The following is a 25,589-nucleotide window of genomic DNA, read 5'->3' as shown; positions in this document are numbered from 1 at the left end:
TGCTTGTGCACTTAAAGGTGTTTTAATTCTCTATTGTGATGGTTGATGTTCGTATGTAGTGATAATCTAATACACTGCAAGATCCTGACTACCCTTACTCTCTGAGTCATGGAAGAAGTGTTAAGTGAGACTCATACAGTTTTTGTGTTAAGTTCATTTTATAGCATTATAATGGGAGAAGAGAGGCTCAGAATCTTATTTCAGAAAGGAGGGGAAATAAATATCCCTCCTCTTCCTGACAAGATGCTTGTTTATTTTTTAAATGTATTTTATAAATGTGAATGATAGATTGTCATGAATTAGGATTGTCATGAGTAAATAAATAGTCATGAATAAGGAGTGGCTTTAACAAGCAGCCCTCTCTTGCTCAGTAATGACTAGCATACAAGGCTTAATGTGGCCTTCCAAAACTCAAATCGTCTTTATTTCCTGTCTCTTTGCAACATTGTTAACAATCCCATTGAACAAATCAGCTTAGTAGTAACATAAAAGTACATGTTGCAATTTGTATCATGAAGGGTTATCAGATATTATGTTGCTTAAAGTTAGATATCTTGTGAAAGCTTTAGTGAAATTTGAATACCCATCTCATCTGCTTTTTTTAGACTAAAACTGTCAGGGTGTGTGCCCATTATAAATCAATTGAATATTTAATTTGAATATATCATGAATATATCAATTTAATTTGAATATGCCATGGAGGATGATGTTTTAGGAAGCGTGAAATACAAAAATGTGGGACTTAGGAAGACAGAACTGTGTTGTAATCCCAGCCCTGCCACTTACTGCCTGTGTGACGTTGAACCAAGTTTTAGTTCTGTGATTTTGTTCGGCGTCACTTAAAAACATTTTTCTTTAATGTTTATTTTTTAGTTACAGTTGACATATTAGTTTCAGCTGTACAACATAGAGATTAGACACTTATATACCTTACAAAGTGATCACCCCCATAAATCTAGAACCCCTCTGATACCACACATAGTTATCACAGTATTAATGACTATATTCCCTATGCCGTACTCAACATCCCTGTGACTATTATTATATCTGGAAATTTGTACTTCTTAATCCCTTTCAGCTTTTCATCCATTTCCCCAACTTCTCTCCTACCTGGTGGCCATGAATTTGTTCTCTGTAGTTATGAATTTATTTCTGTTTTGCGTATATATTTATTTTGTTTTTTAGATTTCACACATAAGTGAAATCATATGGTATTTGTCTTTCTCTGACTTATTTCACTTAGCATTATACCTTCTAGGTTCATTCATGTGGTCGCAAATGGCAAGATTTCATTCTTTTGTATGGCTGAGTAATATTCCATTGTATATATGTACCACATCTTTTTATCCATTCATCTATCAATGGACACTTAGGTTGCTTCCATATCTTGGGTATTGTAAATAATGCTACAGGCTGCATATGTCTTTTCAAATAGTGTTTTGGGTTTCTTTGGATACTCAAGTGGAATTGCTGGGTCATAAGGTAGTTCTATTTTTAGTTTTTTGAGGAACCTCCATACTATTGCCCATAGTGACTGCAACAATTATGTTTCCCTGAAAATCAGACCAGGTCTTATATTAATTTTTGCTCCAAAAGACGCATTAGGGCTTATTTTCAGGGGTGTCTTATTTTTTCATGTACAGCAATCTACATTTATTCAAATACAGTCATGTCATCTTTGTCATCTTCTGGAACATCGTCATAATGTGCTGAATGCATCCATCTGATAATATTAACTGGGGCTTATTTTCTGGTAGGTCTTATTTTGGGGGAAACACAAAATTTACAATCCCACCAACAGTGCACAAAGGTTCCCTTTTCTCCACATCCTCACCAACACTTGTTGATTGTTAATGTATTGATGATAGCCATTTTGACAGGTGTGAGATGATGTCTCATTGCATTTTTTATATTATTACTATTTTTTGAACATTTCAGAAAGATTTTTTAAAAATTTTATTGGGGAATATTGGGGAACAGTGTGTTTCTCCAGGACCCCTCAGCTCCAAGTCATTGTCCTTCAATCTATGTGTGGGGGGCACAGCTCAGCTCCAAATCCAGTTGCCGTTTCAATCTTTAGTTGCAGGGGGCGCAGCCCATCATTCTATGTGGGAATTGAACTGGCAGCCTTGTTGTTGAGAGCTCGCCTTCTAACCAACTGAGCCATCCGGCCGCCCCTCTCATTGCAGTTTTAATTTGCATTTCCCTGATGATTAGTGATGTTGAGCATCTTCTCATATGTCTGTTGGCCATGTGTATGTCCTCTTTGGGAAGCGTCTATTAAGTCCTCTGCCCATTTTTGAATCAGACTTTTTGTTTGTTGATGTTAAGTTGTATGAGTTCTTTATATATTTTGGTATTAACCCCTTATCAGATGTATCATTGGTGAATATTTTCTTCCATTCAGCAGGTTGTCTTTTCATTTTGTTGGTGGTTTCTTTTGCTGTGCAAAACTTTTTTAGTTTGATGTAGTCCCATTTGTTTATTTTTTCTTTTATCCCCTACCCTGAGGAGACATTCTCTCTCTCTCTCTCTCTCTCTCTCTCTCTCTCTCTCTCTCTCTCTCTCTCTAAGAGTGAATCAAAGAATTTACTGCCTATGTTTTCTAGGAGTTTTATGGTTTCAGGTCTTACATTTCAGTTTTTAATCCATTTTGAGTTTATTCTTGTATATGGTGTAAGAAAGTGATCCAGTTTCATTCTTTTGCATGTATCTGTCCAGTTTTCCCAGCACCATTTATTGAATAGACTGGCTTTACCCCACTGTATGTTCCTGCCTCCTTTGTCATAATTAGTTGAAGTAGGTGTGGGTTTGTATCTGGACTCTCTATTCTGTTCTGTTAATCTCTCTCTCTGTTTTTTTTTATGCCAGTACCACATTATTTTGACCACAATGGCCTTGTAGTATAGTTTGATATCTGGTAGTGTGATACCTCCAACTTTGTTCTTCTTTCTCAAGATTGCTCTGGCTATTCAGGGTCTTTTGTGGTTCCATATAAATGTTAGGATTATTTGCTCCAGGTCTGTGAAAAATGTCATTTGAATGATAGGGATTACATTGAATCTGTAGATTTATTTGGGTAGTGTGGATTTTTTAACAACGTTAATTCTTCCTGTCCATGAAGAGGGTATATGTTCAGCCGTATTGCTCGCTATCCCCACATGTTGACTCTTGCTTGTTGCCCTAATTTCTGTCTTCCCAGCACAATGCTCGTAAGATCACTAATGATGATTTAGCTTATGTCAATAGGATGAGTTAGTTTTAATTGCACTAGTTGCAGTCTCAGAAAGTGGAATTTCCTTTTAATTTCTTTCTTTAGGATGCTCAGAAATAATGCAGTTTTCCCTAAGAATTTTAGATATTCCACCTTGGGGAAGTTAGGACTAAATAAGAGTGTCTATAAAATTATGTCTAGCATATACATGCTCAAATGATGTTAGCTGCTAGTATGATTTCTCAGTGTTTTATGGCTGGATTTTAGCATTTAATGCTGTACTTATGTTTTTTTTGACATCCAGAATGCATTTATATGCTTCCCATTTTCTTGTATTTTATGTTTGAACATTTAAAGTATAACTCCTATTTTGAACATATGACAAAGATTCTGCAGTCCAAATGGATCATCAACACTGAATAGCCTACTAAAAAGAATTTTAAATCTTACTGAAGGGAATTTTAAGGCTTCCATTAGGTATGACTCCTGTGGTCAGACTATAATCAACTACCTTTTAATAACAAGTACAAATATTATTAAAGTTGTGCACAGGTCAGTAACCCTTGTATTATTGATATATTTTCTTCTCTTGCAACATATATTGTGGTATAAATAGTGTTTCCAAGTGGGAAATATCATATAGAAGCATACTTGTTGTTTTTAATTACACATTTTGCTGTAGCATTGCATTTTTTCTTTGATGATTTTTTTCACCACTAGAATAATCTAAGATGGTTGTTTTTAATTTTTATGCCATTAAAGGAAACAATGTAGAATCCATATCAGGTTTAGAATTATAATTTTCAAAACTGAGTGCCTAATTAGTAATTAAGGCACAATCATATCAATGATAAAGAACAAAGCATCTGAAACAAAAACCAAGTAGCAAGTAATACCTTTTCCTTGTAGTGGTTTTTCCCTTTGAGCTACTAACTTGATACGGGATTGCCTCTTCTATATGCATCACAAATGCTTATTCTGTGTGTGTGTGTATGCATGTGTGTGTAGCATGTGCTAGTGCTGAATACAATTTATAACTATTAAATTTTATATATGGCATGTAGTTTTTTGAATAAAAGTTCATACATATGAATAAAAGAGACTGCATTCTAAATATATATCAATATTTCATCCTTTTCTTAAAGTTATTTAAATTATTTTATAATACTAATTAAATAGATGCTCTACTTTGTTTTTATAGAAGTTTTCACTCATTTCTTTTTTTTTAAAGATCAGTGGATAAGTCTGTCATAGTGTATGATACTGTAAGTATTTTAAAGTCTTGCATGTGTGGTCCATGTAAATTATGTTTATTACATTACTGAACTTTGTTTAGTTAGGCAAGATGATAAAAAGTATACCTTTTTTCTGTTTAGGGTGCCAAAGAGTATAATAATACAGTTTCAGAAAGTCTAAAATAGTTACGCAAGTAAAGTATTGGTTCTGGGACAAGCCCTTAAATATTTCAATAATGATTTTAATATGGACAGATATTTAATTTGATCGAAGAAAAAATACAAATTCAAAGAGCACCAATATCCAAAATATCACTTTATATCTATTCTTAAAACTTTATGCCACCTTTTTAAAACAATGAAGGATAAATGTTTATCCCAGGAGTTGGGGAGGGTATATAGCTGACATTGGCCTGACATCGTTCGAGTACTGGCTGGATTTAGAGACTAGTGTAAGGAAGAGTTGGTCATAATGGATTTGGAAAAATGGGAATTTTTGGTACATCCCTGAGGGTAAAGACCAGGTTGCACGAGTATGAAGAAAAATGAACTTTTTACATATAGGGAAGATGTAATTGATGGAACTATTCTCCAAGAGAAATCAGTGTGGAGTGAAGCCTTATAATGACTGAATTCAGGCTGTAGCTATGCCAGCAAATGAAATGGAGATGTAAATCATCAAAATGTAGCGGGTCAAACAAGGAATCTAAAGTGGTCCTCCATGAAGAAGTTTACGTCACTGAGAGTTCTGCCAGGAAATGGGGAAGGATGCTCAAAGTAGGTGAAGTAGATCCTTAATATTTCTGATGAAATTTTCATGACATTTTACATTTACAAAAACAGTTTTCCTCATAAAATATATATGAGTGTCACTTATGTACATAGTGATGCTTGATGGCCAGATAAGTGTACTCAGAATCTAAGTGACTAATTTCTACTCACTTGGTCCTGCCATGGGTACAAGTCAAATATCAGCAAGAATGCAAATTATTTCATGTAATAGATGTTTAGATGACTATTAGTAAGTTCTGGCAAATTAGTAATAGCCAGGAGCCTATTATACTAAAAATTTCTAGGAAAGTGGTCAGTAGACAGCAATGCTGATAATTAGGAAAGGGAAATAAGTACCTGATAATATTATTAGGTATATAGATGCTATTTTTTATTCATTGGGTAAAGTTTCAACTTCTGTTAGTGAGTAATAATATTAAAATACATATAGCATATAAACCATTTATGTCAAACAATTTTTTACTAATAACTTTACTCTTGCCTAAGTAAATGTAAAAGTGTTTTGTTGTTGTTTTCCAGAATACTGAGAATATACTGCACACATTGACTCAGCATACCAGGTCTGAACTTAACCTCAGTTTGTATTAATGTAATTTAAAAAATTAGTCTGAGGATACATAATAATTGTTTTTATTAACTAGGTATGTTACAACTTGTGCCTTTGCACCCAATATCCTTTTACTTGCTACTGGTTCAATGGACAAAACAGTGAACATCTGGCAATTTGACCCGGAAACACTTTTCCAAGGTTAGTAAGGACATCATATTTAACCCAGTTCAACCCTATTCACTATTGAAATCAGAAATTCAGTAATTTTTTGACAAATCACATTGCTTTTCTCAATATAGATGTATATCCATATTTAATATAATTTAAAAACAATTTTAGAGAAAATAGTGTTAAAGTAGTTGACCTATGTTAAAACTGTCGATAAATATTTTTGGATGAGCATTTATGTATATCATACCTCCCATAGTTTTGTAAGCTATTTATTTATACTCCATACACATTTTTCAGATAAATATAGCCTGAGAACAAAATAGAAATTACAGTTTTATTTTGTTGATTTTAGTTTTGGCCTCATCAAACAATGATGATATATAATTTAGAAATTTTTTATTTTTATCACTGTCAGAATTAAACAAACAGGGGTGCTGAGATGCAGACGACAGAGCAAATAGAATTCTTTTGCTGATATGAATTTTATGCAACAGAAAAATTGTCTTTATTGAGTAAAAAAAAAAAAAGGTCCGAAAGAGTAGTATTTAATGTATCAAATAATTCTTTATTATACATACTATTATTTGACTTTTTGAAATTTCTTAAGAAGAGGTTAAAGTAGTAAAACATAGATTTAAGGACATTTTATTTACTTTTGAATTCAAAGTGAGAATGGTTAGAAAGGAAATGCTTTTTCTTTTGTTGTTATTTCACTTGCCTTCTTTTATGTGGGTTTTTGTTTGTTTTTTAAGCAAGGAGCACAGAAGATCAACTGAAGCACTTTACTGAAGATTGGTCAGAAGATGATGTCTCAGCATGGCTTTGTGCACAAGATTTAAAAGACCTTGTTGGTATTTTCAAAATGAATAATATTGATGGAAGAGAACTGTTGAATCTTACAAAAGAAAGTCTGGCTGATGATTTGAAAATAGGTAAGACTCGTGAAAGAAGATGTCGTTGTATAGGGCAGTATATTTTTATCAGATTATGGCAAAGAAATGTTACATAGCAAGCATTTCTTTAGGTCTCGAAAGCCACCATGTAATGTAATTTTAAAAACGTTTTTTAAAATTTGGGATATAATTACCTATTATAAAACTCACCCTTTTATAAGTGTACAATATAGTGATTTTTAGTATGTTCATGGAGTTGTACAACTATCACCACTAATTCCATAATATTTTCATCACTTCAAGAAGGAGCCCCATGCCTATTAGCAGTCACTCCTTATTCCCTTTTTCACTAGTCCCTGACAACCACTAATCTACTTTCTGTCTCCAAGGGTTTGCCTATTCTTGACATTTTATACAAATAGAATCATGTAATACACTGCCTTTTTTTTTCTGGCCTCTTTTACTTAGCATGTTTTCAAGGTTTATCCATGTTGTAGCATATTAGGTTGGTGCAAAAACAATTGCGGTTTTTGCAGTTATTTTTAACCTTTTTAACTGCAATTACTTTTGCACCAACCTAATACATTAGTACTTCATTTTTTTCATGACTAAATAATATCCCATTGTATAAATTTATCACTTTTTGCTTATCCATTCATCAGTTGATTGAATTTAGATTGTTACAGTTGTTTCAATTTTGTAGCTATTACAAATAATGCCCCTGAGAACATGCATGCGCAAGTTTTTGTGTGGGCATCTATTTCCAATTTTCTTGGGTGTATAATTAGGAATGGAATTGTTGGGTCATATGGTAACTCTGTGCTTACATTTGAGGAACTGCTAGACTATTTTCCAAAGCAGTGGTACTAGTTTGCATTCTCACTAGCAGTGTATGAGAATTCCATATCCTCAACACTTGTTTGCTTTTTAAATTATAACTCTCCTAGTGGTTTCTTATTGTGGTTTTGATATGCATTTACCTGATTAATGATTAGTGATGCTGAACATTTTTTCATGTGCTTGTTGTATGTCTTCTTTGGAGAAATGCCTATTCAGATCCTCTGCCCATTTTAAGAACTGGGTGTTTTTGTCTTTTTATAGTAGTCTACATATAAATTTGGATACTAGACCCTTATCAGATATATGATTTGTAAATATTTTCTCCATTTTCTGCACAAAAGTTTTAAATTTTGATGAACTCCAATTTATGTGTTTTTCTTTTTTTCTTTTGTTGTTTGTGCTGCGGGTATAATAGCTAAGAAACTATTGCCTAATCCCAAGTGTCAAAGATTCACAGCTATGTTTTCTTCTATTCCTTTTATAGTTTTAGCTCTTACATTTAGGTGTGTGATCAATTTTGACTTATTTTTTTGTATATGGTATGAGGTAGGGGTCCAGCTTTATTCTTTCAGGTATGGGTATCCAGTTGTCCCAGCTGCATTTGTTGAAAAGACTGTTCTTTCCCCGTTGGAATTATTAATATCTTGGCATCTTGTTGAAAATCAATTGACCATAAAGTGAAAGTTTATTTCTGGACTCTTAATTCTATTTCATTGATCTATTTGTCTATTCTTTTACTAGTGCTCAATTACATAGTACCTTTTTAGTAAGTTTTGAAATTGAAAACTGTGTGTTCTCCATCTTTATTTTTATATTCAAGATTGGTTTTGCTACTCTGGATCCCTTGCATTTTCCATTAGCAAAATTTCAATTTCTGCAAAAAAAAAAAAAAAAAAAGCCACTTGATATTTATAGGGACTGTTTTGAATCTGTAGATCAATTTGAAAATTATTGTCATCTTAACAATATTAAATTTTCAAGTCCACAAGCACAGGATGTTTTTTTCTTTATTCAGGACTTCTTAATTTCTTTCACCAATCTTTTGTAATTTCCAGTGGACAAGTCATTAATTTCTTAAGTGTACAATCAGTGGCTTTTAGTATATTCACCCCTATCTAATTTCAGAACACTTTTATACCCCCACCCCCAAAGAACCCCAATCTTCTCTCTCCCTAGCTCTGGCAACCACTAATCTATTTTCTGTCTCTGTATATTTGCCTATTTTTGATATTTCTTGTAAGTGGAACCATGCAATATGTGGCCTTTTGTATCTGGCTTTTTTTATTGAACATAATGCTTTCATGGTTCATCCATGTTTTTGTGTGTATATGTACTTCATTCCTTTTTATGGCTGAATAATGTTCCATTGTATGGCTATGGCTACACCACAGTTTGTTTATCCATTTGTCACTTGATGGACATTTGGTTTGTTTCCCCTTTTGGCTATTATCAATGAGGCTGCTATGAACATATATGTATGAGTTTTTGTGTGACTATATATGTTTTCATTTATCTAAGACATATGATTAGGAGTAGAATAACTCTACATTTAACATTTTGAGAAACTGCCAGCTGTATGTACCATTTTCCATTCTCACCAGCAATGTCTGAGGTTTCTAATTTCTTCCTCTTTGGCAGCACATGTTATTACCAGTCTTCCTGATTATAGCCATCCTAGTAGATGCGAAGTGGTATTTCATTATGGTTTTAATTTGCATTTACCTAATGTATGGAGTATCTTTTCAAGTGCCTATTGGCCATTTATGTATCTTCCTGCGCGAAATGTCTGTTAGGATCCTTTGACCTTTTTAAATTGGTTTGTCTTTTTACTGTTGAGTTGTAGGAGTTTATATATTCAGGATACTATATCCTTATCCAAAACAGTTTGAAGTCTTCGTGTCATACTCTAATAAACATAGTAACCAGACACTATTATCAATAAGTTATAGTAAAATCTTACTTAACCAGAAAGCATAGAAAATAAGATATCCATAGTGAGATTTGTTGTTAATGATGAGTCAAATAACAAAGTTTGTTATAGAAAACCATTTTAAAGTACAGTATTATACTTTCCTTGCGTAATAAAGATAGTATGTGCACCTATTTAAATCTCTTAGCAGCTTCTGGTCTTTTAAGAAGTTAACAGAATGATAATTTTGTGAAAATACTTAGGATTAGATGGTTTTGTACCCAGACCATACTGGGAAGTTTACTACTACATCTCTAATAACTTATTTCCTTTATAATTTACTCTTTCTTCCTGAAAGTTAGGTAATACAGTATAGTTTTTTTGTTTGTTTTTTTCTTAAGTTCTGGTGAACTTAGCATCTTCATTAGTTGATTTCTCGTTACTCTTTCACAGTAAATCTTAATAGTACCTTATCATGCAGGAACACTTGACAATGTAAAATAATTAATTTCATATTTCAACAAAGGATGTTTGAAAACAACAAAGAAGCATAGTAAAAACAATTAATAGTATTACAATTCTATTCTGATAGCCAGATACATAAAGAATAAGAAATTCTTACGGGATCCAATGGCCTGAATTTTGAAGGATGAGTCTCACGTTTAACAGTTACAATCATTTTAAAGTTCAGTGAAATAGTTTTGAAAGTATTAGGTCCAAGCCAAAATTGAAATATAATTTAAATTAGTTCTGTAGTGGTCTACTAGCTGAATTAAGAAAATCATTATTATAAATGGAGACAATGTTGCACATTATGTTTTGTGCACAGTCCATAGGGAATCTGTTTTGTGTTTGTGTTTTAAGATTTGGAAAGCCAGCAGATTCAACAAATTTAACACATAACAAATTAGCAAATAATTAGCCTAGGGCATTTATATTTTCATATCGTTCTAAAGTACTTTAAAGTTTTTGCAAAATTATAAAAGATCCAGAGGTCCTTTAATATTCTACAAGTGCTACTTTAAGCTACAGTGAGTTTCTTTGTCTTGAATTTTAAGAAAATTTGTTTCTTCCAAACAGTAAGTTGGAATAATAGAGAATTGAAGTTGGGTCTAGGAAAGAAAATATGTGAAGAGGCAAACTGATGAGTATATGATAACAAATTTTACTCTTTCGATGCATAACTATCTTACTTGCCTTTGCCTTTGTGGTACAACTGTTAAAACAGTTCCTATGTCAAAATGAATAAATGTGAATGTGCTTAATATTCATCATATGGAGGAAGTTGATTAGTTGGCAGTGAAGTATATTGGAGCGTCAGAGACCAAAGTAGTACATCTATTATGTTTGACACTTAAAAAAAAATTAATTTTAAGGAATCAAGCAGTCCATCAAATCTTTTTTCAATTAGTCTTTTGTAAATATATATAATAGAGGAACTTTCTGTAGACTTGAATATCTGTTGGAATCTCATGCTTTCAACCTAGAATAATAGTGATTTTCTAGGATTGTGTTAATGAAAACCAAGGGTACAATAGACATAAAGTTTTAGGTAGGAAATAACTCCTTACATCCTGTACTACATTTGCATAAGGAATGTCCAGACAGAGATTACAGGTACAAAAGATCCTTGACATTGAGAGAGATGTGTATTAAGACATTTGTGAGTCCATGAATTTGGGAACTCTACTATGGCACTTTCTCTCTCACTCAAAAGGCATAAAATATGAAAAGTAAAGTGCAAGAAAGTCTCTGAGCGGTGAAGCTAGGCAAAGTCCACTAACTAGCCACAGGACTTTCATCTGCACATTGGCCTCTGTTTCTATCTGAGCCCCAGGAATATTGCAAAATGCTACCTATCTTGGAGTTTAGAATTACTGTAGATAATGTAATGGTCGAAATTTGGAATGACAAATATCAAGGAACTATTGTATATCATGTCAGTCCTAACACTTATATTCAAATAATTATATCATAGATTCCTAATTAGGAATGAGTTTTTTTCCAAAGGGTTCCCTCTACCTTTTGCTCTTGTGTTTCCAAGAAACCACAAAAGCACATGAGGCATCTTTATCATTTTTTAATTTAAAAATGATCATATCACGTTATATCAAATGCTTTTTCAAACTTTGTGCATCAACCGTTTTAACATCCTCCGATTTTGAAAGTTTCACATTTCAATTCCCAGTAATACAGTACTTCCTGGTGTAGATTTTAACTTGTTGCCTGATTGCATATACAGTTAAGTAACATAAGTTTACCATTTTTTTCTTTATACATGATTAAAGTGAAAAAGTCCCTTCAAATCTAGTCACTAGTGGCTGACCTGCTGTTGAGTAGGCATAACCCCTAGAGTTCAGCTGCTGCTGTTAATTAGCTGACCCCACGGGCCAGTGAATACTTTTTGGGCATCTTGGGGTCTCCTTTCCTCAGGCTCATCAGATGTCCTGTTTTGCCTTCCACACAGATGCTATCCTCAGGTCTTATGGATGTTGGGGATTTGTCGTCATCTACTTATATTGTGGGGTTCATGAGGATACTCAGCTACCTTGTTTTGTTGGAAATGTTGTCTGTGGGGCTTGATTTTGCTATCTAGGTTCTCTGTTTTCATGTGAGGATTCAGAGAAATTAAACTGTACTTCTCCTACCACTGCCTTCTCCAAATCCTTAGGATTTAAAAATCCTTTTTAAAATCCCTACTGTAACTATAGTCATATTTCCCTTTCTATACTAATTGTTTTTATGTCTTGTTTTCTCTTGGTCATTCTAGTCAGAAGCTTGATTTTTTTTTAATAACATTTATTTTAAATATAAAGTACTTTTTAGTGGGTCCCCACCCCCTCCCCTGCCCGGAGAAAGCAGCTTTTGGTTCTGTTGTTGTCTCTTGGGGCGTTGGAGTGGTGATACAAAGTTAGGGACCGGCCTGATGGTCTGTGCTTCTAGTGCCAGGAAGTCATGCTGTCGTGTTACCTGCTGCCAGCTGAGATTGGTGTCGCTGCTTTGGAGACCACATGACAGGGCAAAGCTGGGAAGAGTGAAGAGGACATGTAGAAAGGCCTTTCTTCTGTTATGTGTATGTGGATCTCTGCTGTAAGCTGTCCTCTCCCATCCCCCACTCTGGAAACCGGTCACCTCTGTTTCCTCACAGGTTTTCAGAGTTTTGTTCTCTATTTTTGATGTTTATTTGTGTCTAGACTCCATTAATTTTCAATGATATTGCATTTCCAGGGGTGGATAAGGTGTGGGGATGAGAATACAGGAGCTGGTAGCCTATTTAACTTGTCATCTAATTTATTAAGAACCAGATGCCTTTTCAGGGTTATAGTATATATAGGCATACCTCATTTTTTTGTACTTTGTGCTTTATTGCACTTCACAAATGTTGCATTTTTTACAAATTGAAGGCAAGACCCTCCACAAGCAAAAAGATTAGACTCGCTTTATTTGTGGTGGTTTGGAGCCGAACTCACAACAACTCTGACGTCTGCCTGTATAGCCAGATACAGCCCATTTCCCTTACTGAGTGAGGGTTTACTAACCCTCAGCTGGTAAGAGGCCTTTCCTTCTGAGCAATATGCTCACCCCCTACCCCCAGTCACAAAAGAAGATAATTTGTTTCTGGCTAAGTTCTGTGGATTTGATACGATAATTGCATCCCTGAGGGCAAAGCAATCTGATTCTGTTTTTAAATGACATTAAAATTGGACAAGGATAGCACCCAATTTAACCTTTTCGCATCTGGGGCTTTTTTATTTTTTATTGGGTAATATTGGGGAACAGTGTGTTCCTCCAGGGCCCATCAGCTCCAAGTCGTTGTCCTTCAATCTAGTTGTGGAGGGCGCAGCTCAGCTCTAAGTCCAGTTGCCGTTTTCAGTCTTTAGTTGCAGGGGGCACAGCCCACCATCCCATGAGGGGATTGAACCGGCAACCTTGTTGTTAAGAGCCCCGCGCTCTAACCAACTGAGCCATCCAGCTGCTCATGGAGCATTTTGAAATAAGCTTTGTATATTCTCTATTATAAATATTAGCAAACATGTATAATATTTTTGACAGTTGAAAATATATATATTTTTCAGAATATTAAATGCTTCTATATCCTTCTCTTATATGTTGTATAATTATCCCTTTAAATGAGATGGCTGCTAATTATAAACGTGTAGATTTTAATTATAAACATGTTAGAGTTATAAACATGTTATGATACTTTAGAAAAATTGTTTTAAAAATCTTCAATTTGGTTTCAGTGAATCACATGGGAAAGAAGTCACAGGAAAGCAGTGAAGCAGTCCCTAAGAGGCAGGCAGCTGTTAGGTTGACTTACCACACTTCTTAGATACAGTCCAAATAGATGTAAACAGCTTATGGCACACAGGCAGCATGAGCTTCATGTTCACATTGGTTCCCCTTTCCCTCTAAGTCTTGTGTGTGCAATTTATGTTTGTGTCACAGCTGAGGAAACTTGAGCTCAGGACTCCCACCCCTACCCACCCACCCCCGCCAATCTTATAATGGGATTGCTAGCAACCCAGCCCAAGAGGAAGACATTATTTTCCTACCGATCATGAAACAAACCTGCCCCCTGACTGAAAGGGAGACACTACCTCTATCTTCCAAGGATGTTTGCAAACAGCCATGAAGATAGTGCAGAGACCAAAGGTGTAATAAGGCGTGTATTAACACCATGGAGAGTTCCCTCCCAACAGAGGGAAAGCTGATTTGTGTTTTTATGGGAACTATTAGGCATTCTGAAATGTACTTCTTTTCTTCTACCCATAGCACCCCCAAACACCTCCACTTAAAGTAAAACTGTCAGCTGGTCCTAAACATGTAAACAGCTAATAATGCTAAACTTCCTAAAATTAATTGTACTAAACTTCCTGAAATTACAAATTAAGGTAATTTAAAAAACTTAAGATGAAAGTAAAGATACAAATGAATGAAACTTGTCTATACAGTCTTACACACACAGATGAACGTTGTGATTGTGTTTCATACGAGTGTTTAGTGAATAATATATCCAATGTCATAAAGTTTAAAATATAAGATGGAAAGTTTACATTATTAAGCTGAACACCTTTCAAAATGATTTTTAGGAAATTTTTTGTTGTCTAAATAACCAATGATAATGAGCCTTTTCTGATTTTCTGTAGTATGTTAGTAGTTCAGCAATCTGAAATTCTTGAGGAACTTTCCGAATCTAAGGTTGTTTAGAATAAACAATCTATAGTTGCTGATTTATTTTAACCATACAGTATTTTATACTACAAAAATTCATTAAAGAATTTATAAAGAAAACATTTCTATGTGGTAAAACAGTACGTAGTAAAAAATCTGAAGATTTTTGGTTGTAGTAGATAAAACTTCTGTTTGCTAAAGACTTGCATAAAGCTAACCAGTAATTCTCCAGTCCTAACAGAATGATTTCTTTTTAGAATCTCTAGGGTTGCGTAGTAAAGTACTGAGGAAAATTGAAGAGCTCAGGACAAAGGTGAAAACCCTTTCTTCTGAAATTCCTGATGAATTTATATGTCCAATCACTAGGGAGCTGATGCAAGATCCTGTCATCGCATCAGGTATGTGTGATGCTATTCTAAGTTTCAGGGCATATTATGTGTTAAATGAATAAATAATGTAGACAGTTCATAGAAATTTGTTTAAATATGGAAAATATTCAAAATCCCTGCTTTGTGTCTTACAAGTAGTTTGTTTTTTTTTCTTTTCAAAAACTTATTAGACCTGAGGTGATCTATTGAACATTATGTATTTCTTAATGAATAAAATTGGATTGAGTAGGTTTGCATAAGATGAGAAACAAAAGGAATAAGTTTTACAAGCTTTAATAAACTTGTGAAATGTGTAATTACTAAACTGTAAAGTTAAGTACTGTCTTTTAGGATAGACTGTTGAGATCTCTTATATTTAGTTTATCCATCATGAATTTAAGTAAACTTACAGAAATAAGAATTTAAAGATTATAAAGTTGTATCATTCCACATTAATTTCTAATCTTTGTCAATAAATAGATATACATACTTTACATAGTTGTAATCATGAATCCATATTGTATTTTTTATTTTTTGTGTAAAACTTTATATTTTTACATTTTTATATTTTGACTTAGTCTATGTAATTTTCAGTTTTAATAACTTTATTGAGGCTCTATGCTACATTTTATTTGACTTTTCTATTTGGTGTATGTATGTGTTTGCAAATCTTTCTGTTGCAAAGAGCATTGCACTGATATCTTGGTATTCCTTTCTTTTTGTTATTACCAGTACTTAGAGTTATTTTCGTGGCATGTGCTCCAAAACAGAATTAACCAATCAGAGAATAAGTTATGAACATGAAAAGAGCAGTCTTGATAGTTTTTGTTGGATTTGTTATTAGATTGTTTTCTATAAAAAAAATTTACAGTGCTAACAGCAGTATATTTTTAGTGTACCTGTTTTTCCAGTTTTGTGATTACTGAATTTTATAACTATTTTTGTGAGTTTAATGGTTTGAAATTGTATTCCTTACATTGCTAGGGAGGCAGTAAATTTTTCTACATGGCAGTTTACCATTTAAATATGCTTGAGTATAAAATATTTATTCATCTTCCTTGATAATTAACTTATCTGAGGGACTTAAATACCAACCTTATATACTGTGTCCACATTATTAGTGTAGCTAATCATATGGAGTCTTATTTTGTTAGCATCATTTTAATATATTTGATTGTTTCTCTTGCTCTGAGCTTTTATAGGCAGGAGCATTTTTCATTTCTATAACTGTAAACATTTTCTTCGGTTTTTTATTTATTTACTTATTTATTACTTATTTACTTCAATTTATTGGAGTAATACTGGATAATAGCATTATATTAAGTTTCTGTTTGTTCACGAGCCAAAGTCAAATCTCCTTCCGTCACCACATATTTGACCCTTTTTACCCTCTTCTACACCCTCTCCTCGCTCCCAGTAACCATGATACTGTTGTCAGTGTCTGTGAGTTTTTGTGTTATGCTTGTTCATTTGTTGTTTTCAGTTTTATATCCCACATATGAGTGAAATCATATAGTTCGTGTCTTTTTCTGTCTGACTTATTTCATTTAGCATGATATTCTCAAGATCCATTCACATTGTCACAAATGGCAATATTACATCTTTTCTTATAGCCAAGTAGTATTCCATTGTATATATGTACCACATCTTATTCATCCAATCATTGGTCGAAGGACACTTAGGTTGTTTCCATGTCTTGGCTATTTGCAAATAATGCTGTAGTGAACATAAGGGTACATATATCCTTATGAATAAGTGTTTTCAATTTTTTTGGTAGATACCCAGAAGAGTGATTTGGTCATACGGTAGCTCCATTCTTAATTTTTTGAGGAACCTTTTGGTTTTCCATAAAGGTTGTACCAATTTACATTCCCACCAGTGTACGAGGTGTCCCTTTTCTCCACATCCTCTCCAACACTTATTTCTTGTCTTAATGATAATATCCATTTTAACAGGTGTGAGATGGTATCTCATTGTGGTTTTGATTTGCATTTCCCATATATGCTTGTGAGACCGATCATCTTTTCATATATTTGTTGGCTCTCTGTATATCTTTTTGAGAGAAGTGTCTGGTCAGGTCCTCTGCCCATTTTTTAATTGGATTTTTTTGTTGTTGTTATTGAGCTATATGATTTCTTTATATATTTTGGATATTAGCCTCTTATCAGAGGTATTGTTTGCAAATACTTCTCCCATTTGGTTGGTTGGTGGTTTCTTTTGCTGCGAAGAAGTTTTTTAGTTTGATGTAGTCCCATTCATTTATTTTTGCTTTTACTTCCCTTGCCTTTGGAGTAAAGCTCACAGAAACCCCTCTGAGACCACGGTCTCCGTAGGTTAGGAAAACATACGCCTATGTTTTCTTCTATGTATTTTATTGTTTTAGGTCTCATATTCAAGTCTTTAATCCATTTTGAGTTAATTTTTGTGTCTGGTGTCAGATAGCAGTCTAAGATGTTTCATTCTTTTACATATGTCTTTCCAATTTTCCCAGCACCATTTATTGAAGAGACTTTCCTTTCTGCATTGTGTGTTTTTGGCTCCTTGGTAAAAAAAAATTAGTTGCCCATATATTTGTGGGTTTATTTCTGAGCTCTGAATTCTGTTCCATTGATCTGTGTGTCTTTTTCTGCCAATACCGTGATGTTTTGATTATTGTCTCTTTGTAGTATAATTTGAAGTCAGGGACTGTGATACCTCCAGCTATATTCTTTTTTTCTCAGGATTGCTTTGGCTTTTCAGGGTCTTTTGTGGTTCCATTCAAATTTGAGGATTTTTTTGTACTATTTCTTTGAAAAATGCCACTGGAATTTTGATAGGGATTGCTGTAAATCTCTGTGTTACGTTAGGTGCTATGGGCATTTTAACTATGTTAATTCTTCCAGTTGATGAACAGGGGGTATCTTTCCATTACTTTGTGTCTTCTTCCATTTCTTTCAACAATGTCTTGTAGTTTTCAGTGTATAGTTCCTTCACTTCCTTTAAGTTTATTCCTAGGTACTTTATCCTTTTTATTGCAACTGCAAATGCATAGTTTTCTTTATTTATTGTTCTGATATTTCATTGTTAGTATATAGGAACACAACAGAGACTTGAGTACAGTCAGGGTTCTGTTTCTTATCTATTCAGAGTCATCTGAATATTCACATTCTGTGATGTTCAATGTGCCTTTTTCCACATGGTAGAAAAACATAACCACCAATAGGTCCCATATTTTACATTTTGCAATTTCACCCACCAGAGACAGACGAATACAACATTCCTTACCAGTGCCAACTCCAAAATTCCCAAAGAACCTACCCCAGTGTTAGTCCCTATAGGATGAGGTGTAGTACTGTGATTTGCCTAACTGTGAAGGGTAGCATTGTATATAAATGGGGTAGCATCATAAGGAGGATAGTGGTAGAAGGGACCGTTTACAGAAAAGAGGTTGGTAAAATGTACTAATAATATCAATTAAGTCTGCTCTAATGTGTCATTTGAGGCCACTGTTGCCTTATTGATTTTCTGTCTGGATGATCTATCCATTGATGTCAATGGGGTGTTAAAGTCCACTTCTATTTCTGTATTACTGTTGATTTCTTCCTTTCTATCCGTCAATATTTGCTTTATTTATTTAGATGCTCCTTTGTTGGGTGTGTAGATGTTTATGAGAGTTATAGCCTCTTGTTGGATTGATCCCTTCATCAGTATGAAATGCCCTTCTTTGTCTCTTGATACAGCCCTTGTTTTCAAATATGTTTTGTCTGTTACCGGTATTGTTACTCCAGCTTTTTTTTTTCGTTTTCATTTGTATGATACATCTTTTTTCATCTCTTTACTTTCAGTCTCTGAGTATCTTTTGCTCTGAAGTGGGTCTCTTATAGGCAGCATACGAGTATGTATATGTCTTGTTATCCATTCAGCCACCCTATGTCTTTTGATTGGAGTATTTAGTCCATTTATATTTAAAGTAATTATTGATAGATATGTATCACAATTTTATTATTTTCTTTTCTGATTATTTTTGTAGTTGTTCTCTGTTCCTTTTTTATTCTCTTGGTCTCTTCTCTTGTATCTGGGTATTTTCCATATATTGTTTTTGGATTCCTTTCTCTTTATTTCTTGTTTGTCTCATAGATTTTTGGTTTGTGGTTACCATGTGCTTCTCTATACCAAACTATGTTTATAGCAGTCTATTTTAAGTTGATGGTTGTTGTAAGTCTGAACACATTCTAAAATCACTATGATTTTTATTCCCCCTCCATGTTTGTTTTGTTATAATTCATTTATTTTGTGTGTGTTGATCCCTTAATTTATTGCGGTAATTACACATGATCTTCATACTTTTGCCTTTTAATCTTTGTACTAGTTTTATTGTTGGTTGATTCATTGCTTTTATTGTTTGCCTTTGTCAGTGAGTTTTTTCTTTCATATGTTTTGTTATTCATATAGACAGTGCCAAAAAATGTATACACATTTTAAAGAAGGAAAAAAACTGTATTAAAATTGTGATAATATATAGTGATAACAAAAGATGAATACAAGTCATGTGTACATATTTTTTTTGGCACCCCTGGCATTTTGGATCTTGCCTACTTAGAGAAGTCTATTTAACATTTCTTGTAGTACTATTTTAGTGGTTATGAACTCCTTTTAATTTTTTTGTCTGGAAAACTCTTTATCTCTCCTTCGATTCTAAATGATAGCCTTGCTGGGTAATCTCAGTTGTAGGTCTTTGCTTTTTATCACTTTACTATTTTGTGTCAATCCCTTCTGTCCTGCAAAATTTCTGTTGAGAAATCAGCTGATTGTTTTATTGGAGCTCCCTTGTAGATAACTAACTGCTTTTCTCTTGCTGCTTTTAAAATTCTCTGTTTGGCGTTTTAATTATGTGTCTTGGTGTGGGCCTCTTTGGGTTGATCTTGTTTGAGACACTATGTGCTTCTTCGACTTGTATATCTATTTCTTTTGCCAGGTTAGGGGAGTTTTCAGTCATTATTTCTTCAAATAGGTTTCATTCCCTTTCCTTTTTTTCTCCTTCTGGTACCCCAACGATGCGAATGTTGTTGGTATGCTTGCTGTTATCCCAGAGGTTCTTTTTTGTTAAAAAAAATAATCTTTTTCAGTTACAGTTGACATTCAATATTATTTTATGTTAGTTTCAGATGTACAGCATAGTGGTCAGACATTTGTACGATTTATGCAGTGATCCCCCAATTAGTCTAGTACCCACCTGGCACTGTACATAGTTGTTGCAACATTATTGACTATATTCTCCACGCTGTACTTTACATCCTATAACTGTTTTGTAATTACCAATTTTATGTCTTAATCCCTTTTTCACCCAACTCCCCAACACCTCTCCTCTCTGGCAACATCAATTTGTTTTCTGTATCTATGAGTCTGTTTGTTTGTTCATTTATTTTGTTCTTTAGATTCCACAAATAAGTGAGATAATATGGTATTTGGCTGTATGGTATATGGTATTTCACTTAGCAAAATACCCTCTAGGGCCATCCATGTTGTCATTATCCTCATTTTATTTATTTTTTTGTTTATTTATTTATTTTGCTGTTCTGATTGGATTTCCTGCTACCTTGTCTTGAAGATTGCTTATTTGATCCTGTTTCATCTCATCTGCTTTGATCCCCTCTAATGTATTTTTCATTTCAGTTATTGTAGTTTTGATTTCTGACTAGTTTTTTTATGTTTTTTTATCTTTTTGTTGAAGTTCTCACTAAGTTCCTTGAGCATCCTTATAACCAGTGTTTTGAACTCTGTATTTGGTAGTTTGCTTGTCTTCATTCCGTTTAGTTCTTTTTATGGAGTTTTGTCCTGTTCTTTCATGTGGGACTTGTTTCTTTGTCTCCTCATTTTGGCTGCCTCTCTTGTGTTTGTTTCTAGGTAGAGCTGCCATGAGTCCCAGACTTGGCAGAGTGGCCTTGTATAGTAGGTGTCCTTTGGGGCCCGGTGGCGCAGTCTCCCTGGTCACCTGAGCTGAGTGCTCCAGTGATGTCCCTTGTGTGGCTTTTGTGTTCAACTCTTGTAGTTGAGCCTGCATTCCTATTGGTACATCAGTGTGTGGGATTGACCCTCAGGCTGACTGGCTGTGAGAGCTGGCTGTGACCACAGTGGATGGGCTTCTGTGCAGGGGCTGACCCCATGCACCAGGAGTCACTTTAGTGGGACTGAGTCTGTTCTTCAGGTGTGTTGTTTGTGGAGTGGGTTGAGTGGTGCAGGCTCCTTGGTGTGTTGTTCATGGTTAGCCCCATTTGCGCCTGGCTTGGAGCCCCATGGTGGGAGCTACCATGTGATCTGTGGCTGGCTGCCACCTGTGCTGGCCTTGGGACCCTTTCATGAGCACCACGCTGTGAGCTGAGGCCAGCCACCACTTGTGCCGGGCTTGTGGCTGCTCAGCTGAAGCTATGTTCCAGGCCAACACTGGCTGTAGCTTATGCCAGGCTCAGGACCACCTGGTAGGAGTCAGAATGCAGGCTGAGACCCGTCACTGCTTATGCCGGGCTTGGGTTTACTTAGCAAGAGGCACAGGGCACGCTGAGACCCACTATTGCTTGTTTGGGGTTTGTGGACCTATGAGAGATTTTAGGAGAGTCTGCAGCTCAGAGACAGGCTGCTTGTGTGGAAAAGCTGGTGGAAGAGGGTCGGGCTGGAGCAACGAGTTGTGTGCCGCCAAGTCTCAGCGAATCACCAGGTGGGGAGCATGTTGTTAGCCAGGTAAATGGAGAGTACAGACGTGGCACTCGCATGCACCTGCTGGCTGGGTGGGAGAGGCTCTCAACAAAGGAACAGTGGTACCCGCCAGCACTTCTGTCCCCGGAGAGTGTAGCCTTCAGCCCTGCCCCTCCAGTCCTTGCCTCAAAGCTATTCATTTCAGTTCCTCCCCATTTGTCCTTGGGACCCTTAGAACTGCTGCCCCTGCACTGGAGTCCAGAGCCAGTGAGTTTGTGAGCAAGTCCATGTGCTGGCCCCTCGAGAGGAACGCCTGGGACTCTAGCAGCCCTCAGTCTCGGACGCAATCCCTGCTGGTTTTCCCAGCCAGACATTATGGGGACTCCTCAGCACAGAGTGGGTCTGGGACCTCTTGCTCCTCGGGGGACCTCTGCACCAAGCTGTCTCTCCTAATTCTTAATCTCTGCACCGTGGGCATGGGACCTGCCTGTTCCGTGTCCCCATCCCTCCTGCCAGCCTTGTCGAGGCTTCTTCTATGTCCTTAGTTATAGGACTTTTGTCCAGGTGGTTTTCAATGATGGTTGTTCTGAAATTTAGTTGTAATTTTGATGTGGTTGTGGCTGGAGATGAGCACAGCTTTTACCTACTTCACCATCTTGACTGGAAGTGCCTCATCATTTTCTTAATGATGTCTTTTAAAGAGCAAACATTTTTAATTTTGTTGTGGCCCAATTTATTATATTTCCCTTAATGATTTACGTTTATAGTGTCCTATCAAAGAAATCTGTCTAGGAAAGTCTGCAGCACAGAGGCAGGCTGTTTTCAGCATGTTTTCTTCTAGATGATTTGTAGTTTAAAATTTTGTTTGTCTATGATATTTTTCAAATTAATGTTTGTATGTGGTGTGAGATAAAGTAAACTTTTCTTCTTTTCCTAAATGGATATCCAGTTGTTCCAGCCCAGCAGCATTTGAAAAATCTTTTCCCATTGGATTATCTTGGCACCTTTGAAAATCAACTGACTCTGTATCGCTGGTTATTCCTGACTTTTTATGCTATTCTACTGATCTTTGTGTCTATATTTGTGCCAATTACCTCAATGCCTTGATTACTGTAATTTATAGTAAGTCTTATAATCAGGTAGTGTTTCCCCCAAAATAAGACCTAGCCAGACTATCATCTCTAATGTGTCTTTTGGAGCAGAAATTAATATAAGACCCAGTATTATATATCATATTATATATTATCATTATTATTATTATACCCAGTCTTATATTATAGTAAAATAAGACTGGGTCTTATTAATTTTTGCTGCAAAAGACACAGTAGAGCTGATTGTCTGGCTAGGTCTTATTTTCGGGGAAACACGGTAGTATAAGTCATCTTAGTTCTTTTTCAAAACTGTTTAGCTATTCTTGGTCCTTAGCATATTTCCATATAGATTTTAGAATCACTTTCTCAGTTTCTACAGAAAAACATACCCAGGGTGTGTGTGTGTGTGTGTGTGTAAAACAAAACAAAATTTACCATCATCCCCAAGGTTCATCCAGGTCATTGCAAATGGCAGAATTTCCCTCTTTTTAAATGTTGGATAATATTCCATTGTATATATATATGTGCCACATTTTAGTTATCCATTTACCCATTGATGGACCCTTGGGTTGCATCCACATTTTTGCTATTGTTAACAATGCTGCTATGAATACGGGTGTGCAGATATCTCTTTGAGATCATGCTTTCAATTCTTTCGGATATGTACCCAGAAGTGGAATTGCTGGATCACATAGTAATTCTATTTTTAAACTTTTGAGGACCTGCCATACTGGTTTCCGTAGGGGCTGCCCCACTTTACATTCCAACAATGCACAAGGCTCCAGTTTTTCTACATCTTCACCAGCACTTGTTATTTTCTATTTTTTTTGATAGTGACCATCTTTATGGGTGTGAGGTGATATTTCATTGTAGTTTTTAATTTGCATTTTCCTAATAATTAGTGAGGTTGAGCATCTTCTCATCTGCTTATTTACTATTTGTATGTCATCTTTGGAGAAATGCGTATTCAAGTGCTGTGCCCATTTTTAAAATTAGATTTTTATTTTTTTGTTGTTGTTGAGTCCTTTCCCCCACTCTCCTCTTTTCCTGTTTCTTATTACACTGGCCAAGAATTTCCAGTACAGTGTTGAAAAGAAGTGGTAAGAGTAGATATTCTTACTTTTACCTGCTCTTAGGGGGAAGCATTCAGTCTTTCACCATTAAGTATGATATTAGCTGCCCTCTGTCAAGTTAAAGAAGTTCCCTTCTATCACAAGTTGCCGAGAAGTTTTAAAATGTTTATCCTTTGAAATAACATGATTTTTCTCCTTTAGCCTATAACATGATAGATTATGTAGTTTTCTATTGCTGCCCTAACAAATCACCACAAAATTAGTGGCTTAGAAGAAAATTTCTGTAGGTGAGAAGTCCAGTATGGTCTCACAGGCTAAAGGCATGGTGTTGGCAGGTTCTGTTCCTTTCTGGAGGATCTCGGGGAGACTCCTTTTCCTGCTCCTTTAGGTTGTTGGTAGAATTCAGTTCCTTATGATTGTAGGACTGACGCCCCTGTCTTTTTGCTGGCTGTATGCTGAGGGCTGTTCCCAGCTCTGGTAAACGAAATGATGGCTTCTCAAAGATGTCCATGCCCTAGTCCCCAGTGCCTGTGAATGTTATGATCACATGGTGAAGAGCAGCTTTGATAATCTAGGATGTGATTAAGGATCTGGAGATGGGGAGATTTCTCTTGCATTATCTGGATGGAGCCAATGTAATTACAAGGATACTTGTAAGTTAAAGAGGGAGGTAGGAGAGTAAGTTAAAGAGGGAGGTAGGAGAGTCAGTCACAGATGGAGAGGTGACAACAGAGCAAAGACTGGAGTGATGCAGCACTGTGAGCCAAGAATTCAGGCTTCTGGAAGCTGAAAAAGGCAAGAAAAGACTCTCCCCTAAAGCCTTCAGAAGGAACACCACCCTGCCAACACCTTGGTTTTAGTCCAGTGAAACTGACATCACAGTCTGATCTGCAGAACTGTAGGATAATAAGTTGTGTTGTTTTAAGTTACTGTGTTTGTGGTAATTTGATATAGAAGCAATAGGAAATGAATCCACTGGCTTTCAGAGGCTGTCGCGTTCCTTGGTTTGTGGCCTTCTTTCTCCATCTTCCAAACCCAGCAACATCGGGTAGTAGCTCTTTGCATCACATTGCAGGTCTTTGACCCACTTTCCTACTTTTCTCCTCTGCTTTTAAGAACTCATGAGATTATATAGGGCTGCGCTGGATAATCTAGGATGACTTCCTGTCTTAAAATCAGCTGATTAGCAACCTTCATTCCTTTGCAACTTTAATTCCCTTTAGCCATGTAACATATTCACAAGTTCCAGGATTAGGATGTGGACATATTTGTGGGGTCATTATTCTGCCTGCCACGATTACATTCATTGATTTTTAATGTGTGGTGTTAATACATATAACAAAATCAATAATTTTAACAATTTTCAAGTGTGCAGTGCCATGGTATTAAACACATTCACAGTGTTGTGCAGCTTTACCATTCTCCATCTCCAGAACTCTTTATCTCCTAAAATGGAAACTCTGTACCCATTAAATAACAGCTGCCATTTTCCCCTTCCGCAAGCCACTGGTAACCACCAGTCTACTTTCTGTCTCTCTGAATTTGAGTGCTGTAGCTACCCGGTAAGTGGAATCGTGCAGTGTTTGTCGTTTTGTGTCTGGCTTCAAGG

At 35.5% G+C, this 25,589-nt stretch overlaps 1 protein-coding gene across 4 annotated transcripts in view; it reads left to right on the top strand.

Annotated features, from left to right (window-relative positions):
• The window catches only part of WDSUB1 (WD repeat, sterile alpha motif and U-box domain containing 1), a 67,960-nt gene that overhangs the window by 13,774 nt on the left and 28,597 nt on the right, over window positions 1-25,589 (top strand). For all 4 annotated transcript variants that reach the window (XM_081052241.1, XM_081052239.1, XM_081052240.1 and 1 more), the window contains exons 6-10: window positions 4,446-4,479; window positions 5,761-5,801; window positions 5,883-5,989; window positions 6,715-6,894; window positions 15,037-15,177. In XM_081052241.1, the coding sequence (XP_080908367.1) occupies window positions 4,446-4,479; window positions 5,761-5,801; window positions 5,883-5,989; window positions 6,715-6,894; window positions 15,037-15,177 (503 nt within the window). The remainder of the gene's footprint in view (window positions 1-4,445; window positions 4,480-5,760; window positions 5,802-5,882; window positions 5,990-6,714; window positions 6,895-15,036; window positions 15,178-25,589) is intronic.

Source organism: Rhinolophus hipposideros (genome assembly GCF_964194185.1).
Source record: "Rhinolophus hipposideros genome assembly, chromosome: 6".
In the NCBI taxonomy this organism is placed as follows: Eukaryota; Metazoa; Chordata; class Mammalia; order Chiroptera; family Rhinolophidae; genus Rhinolophus; species Rhinolophus hipposideros.
Note: the sequence above shows the minus strand (reverse complement) of the source record. Positions and strands in the feature narration are given on the sequence as shown.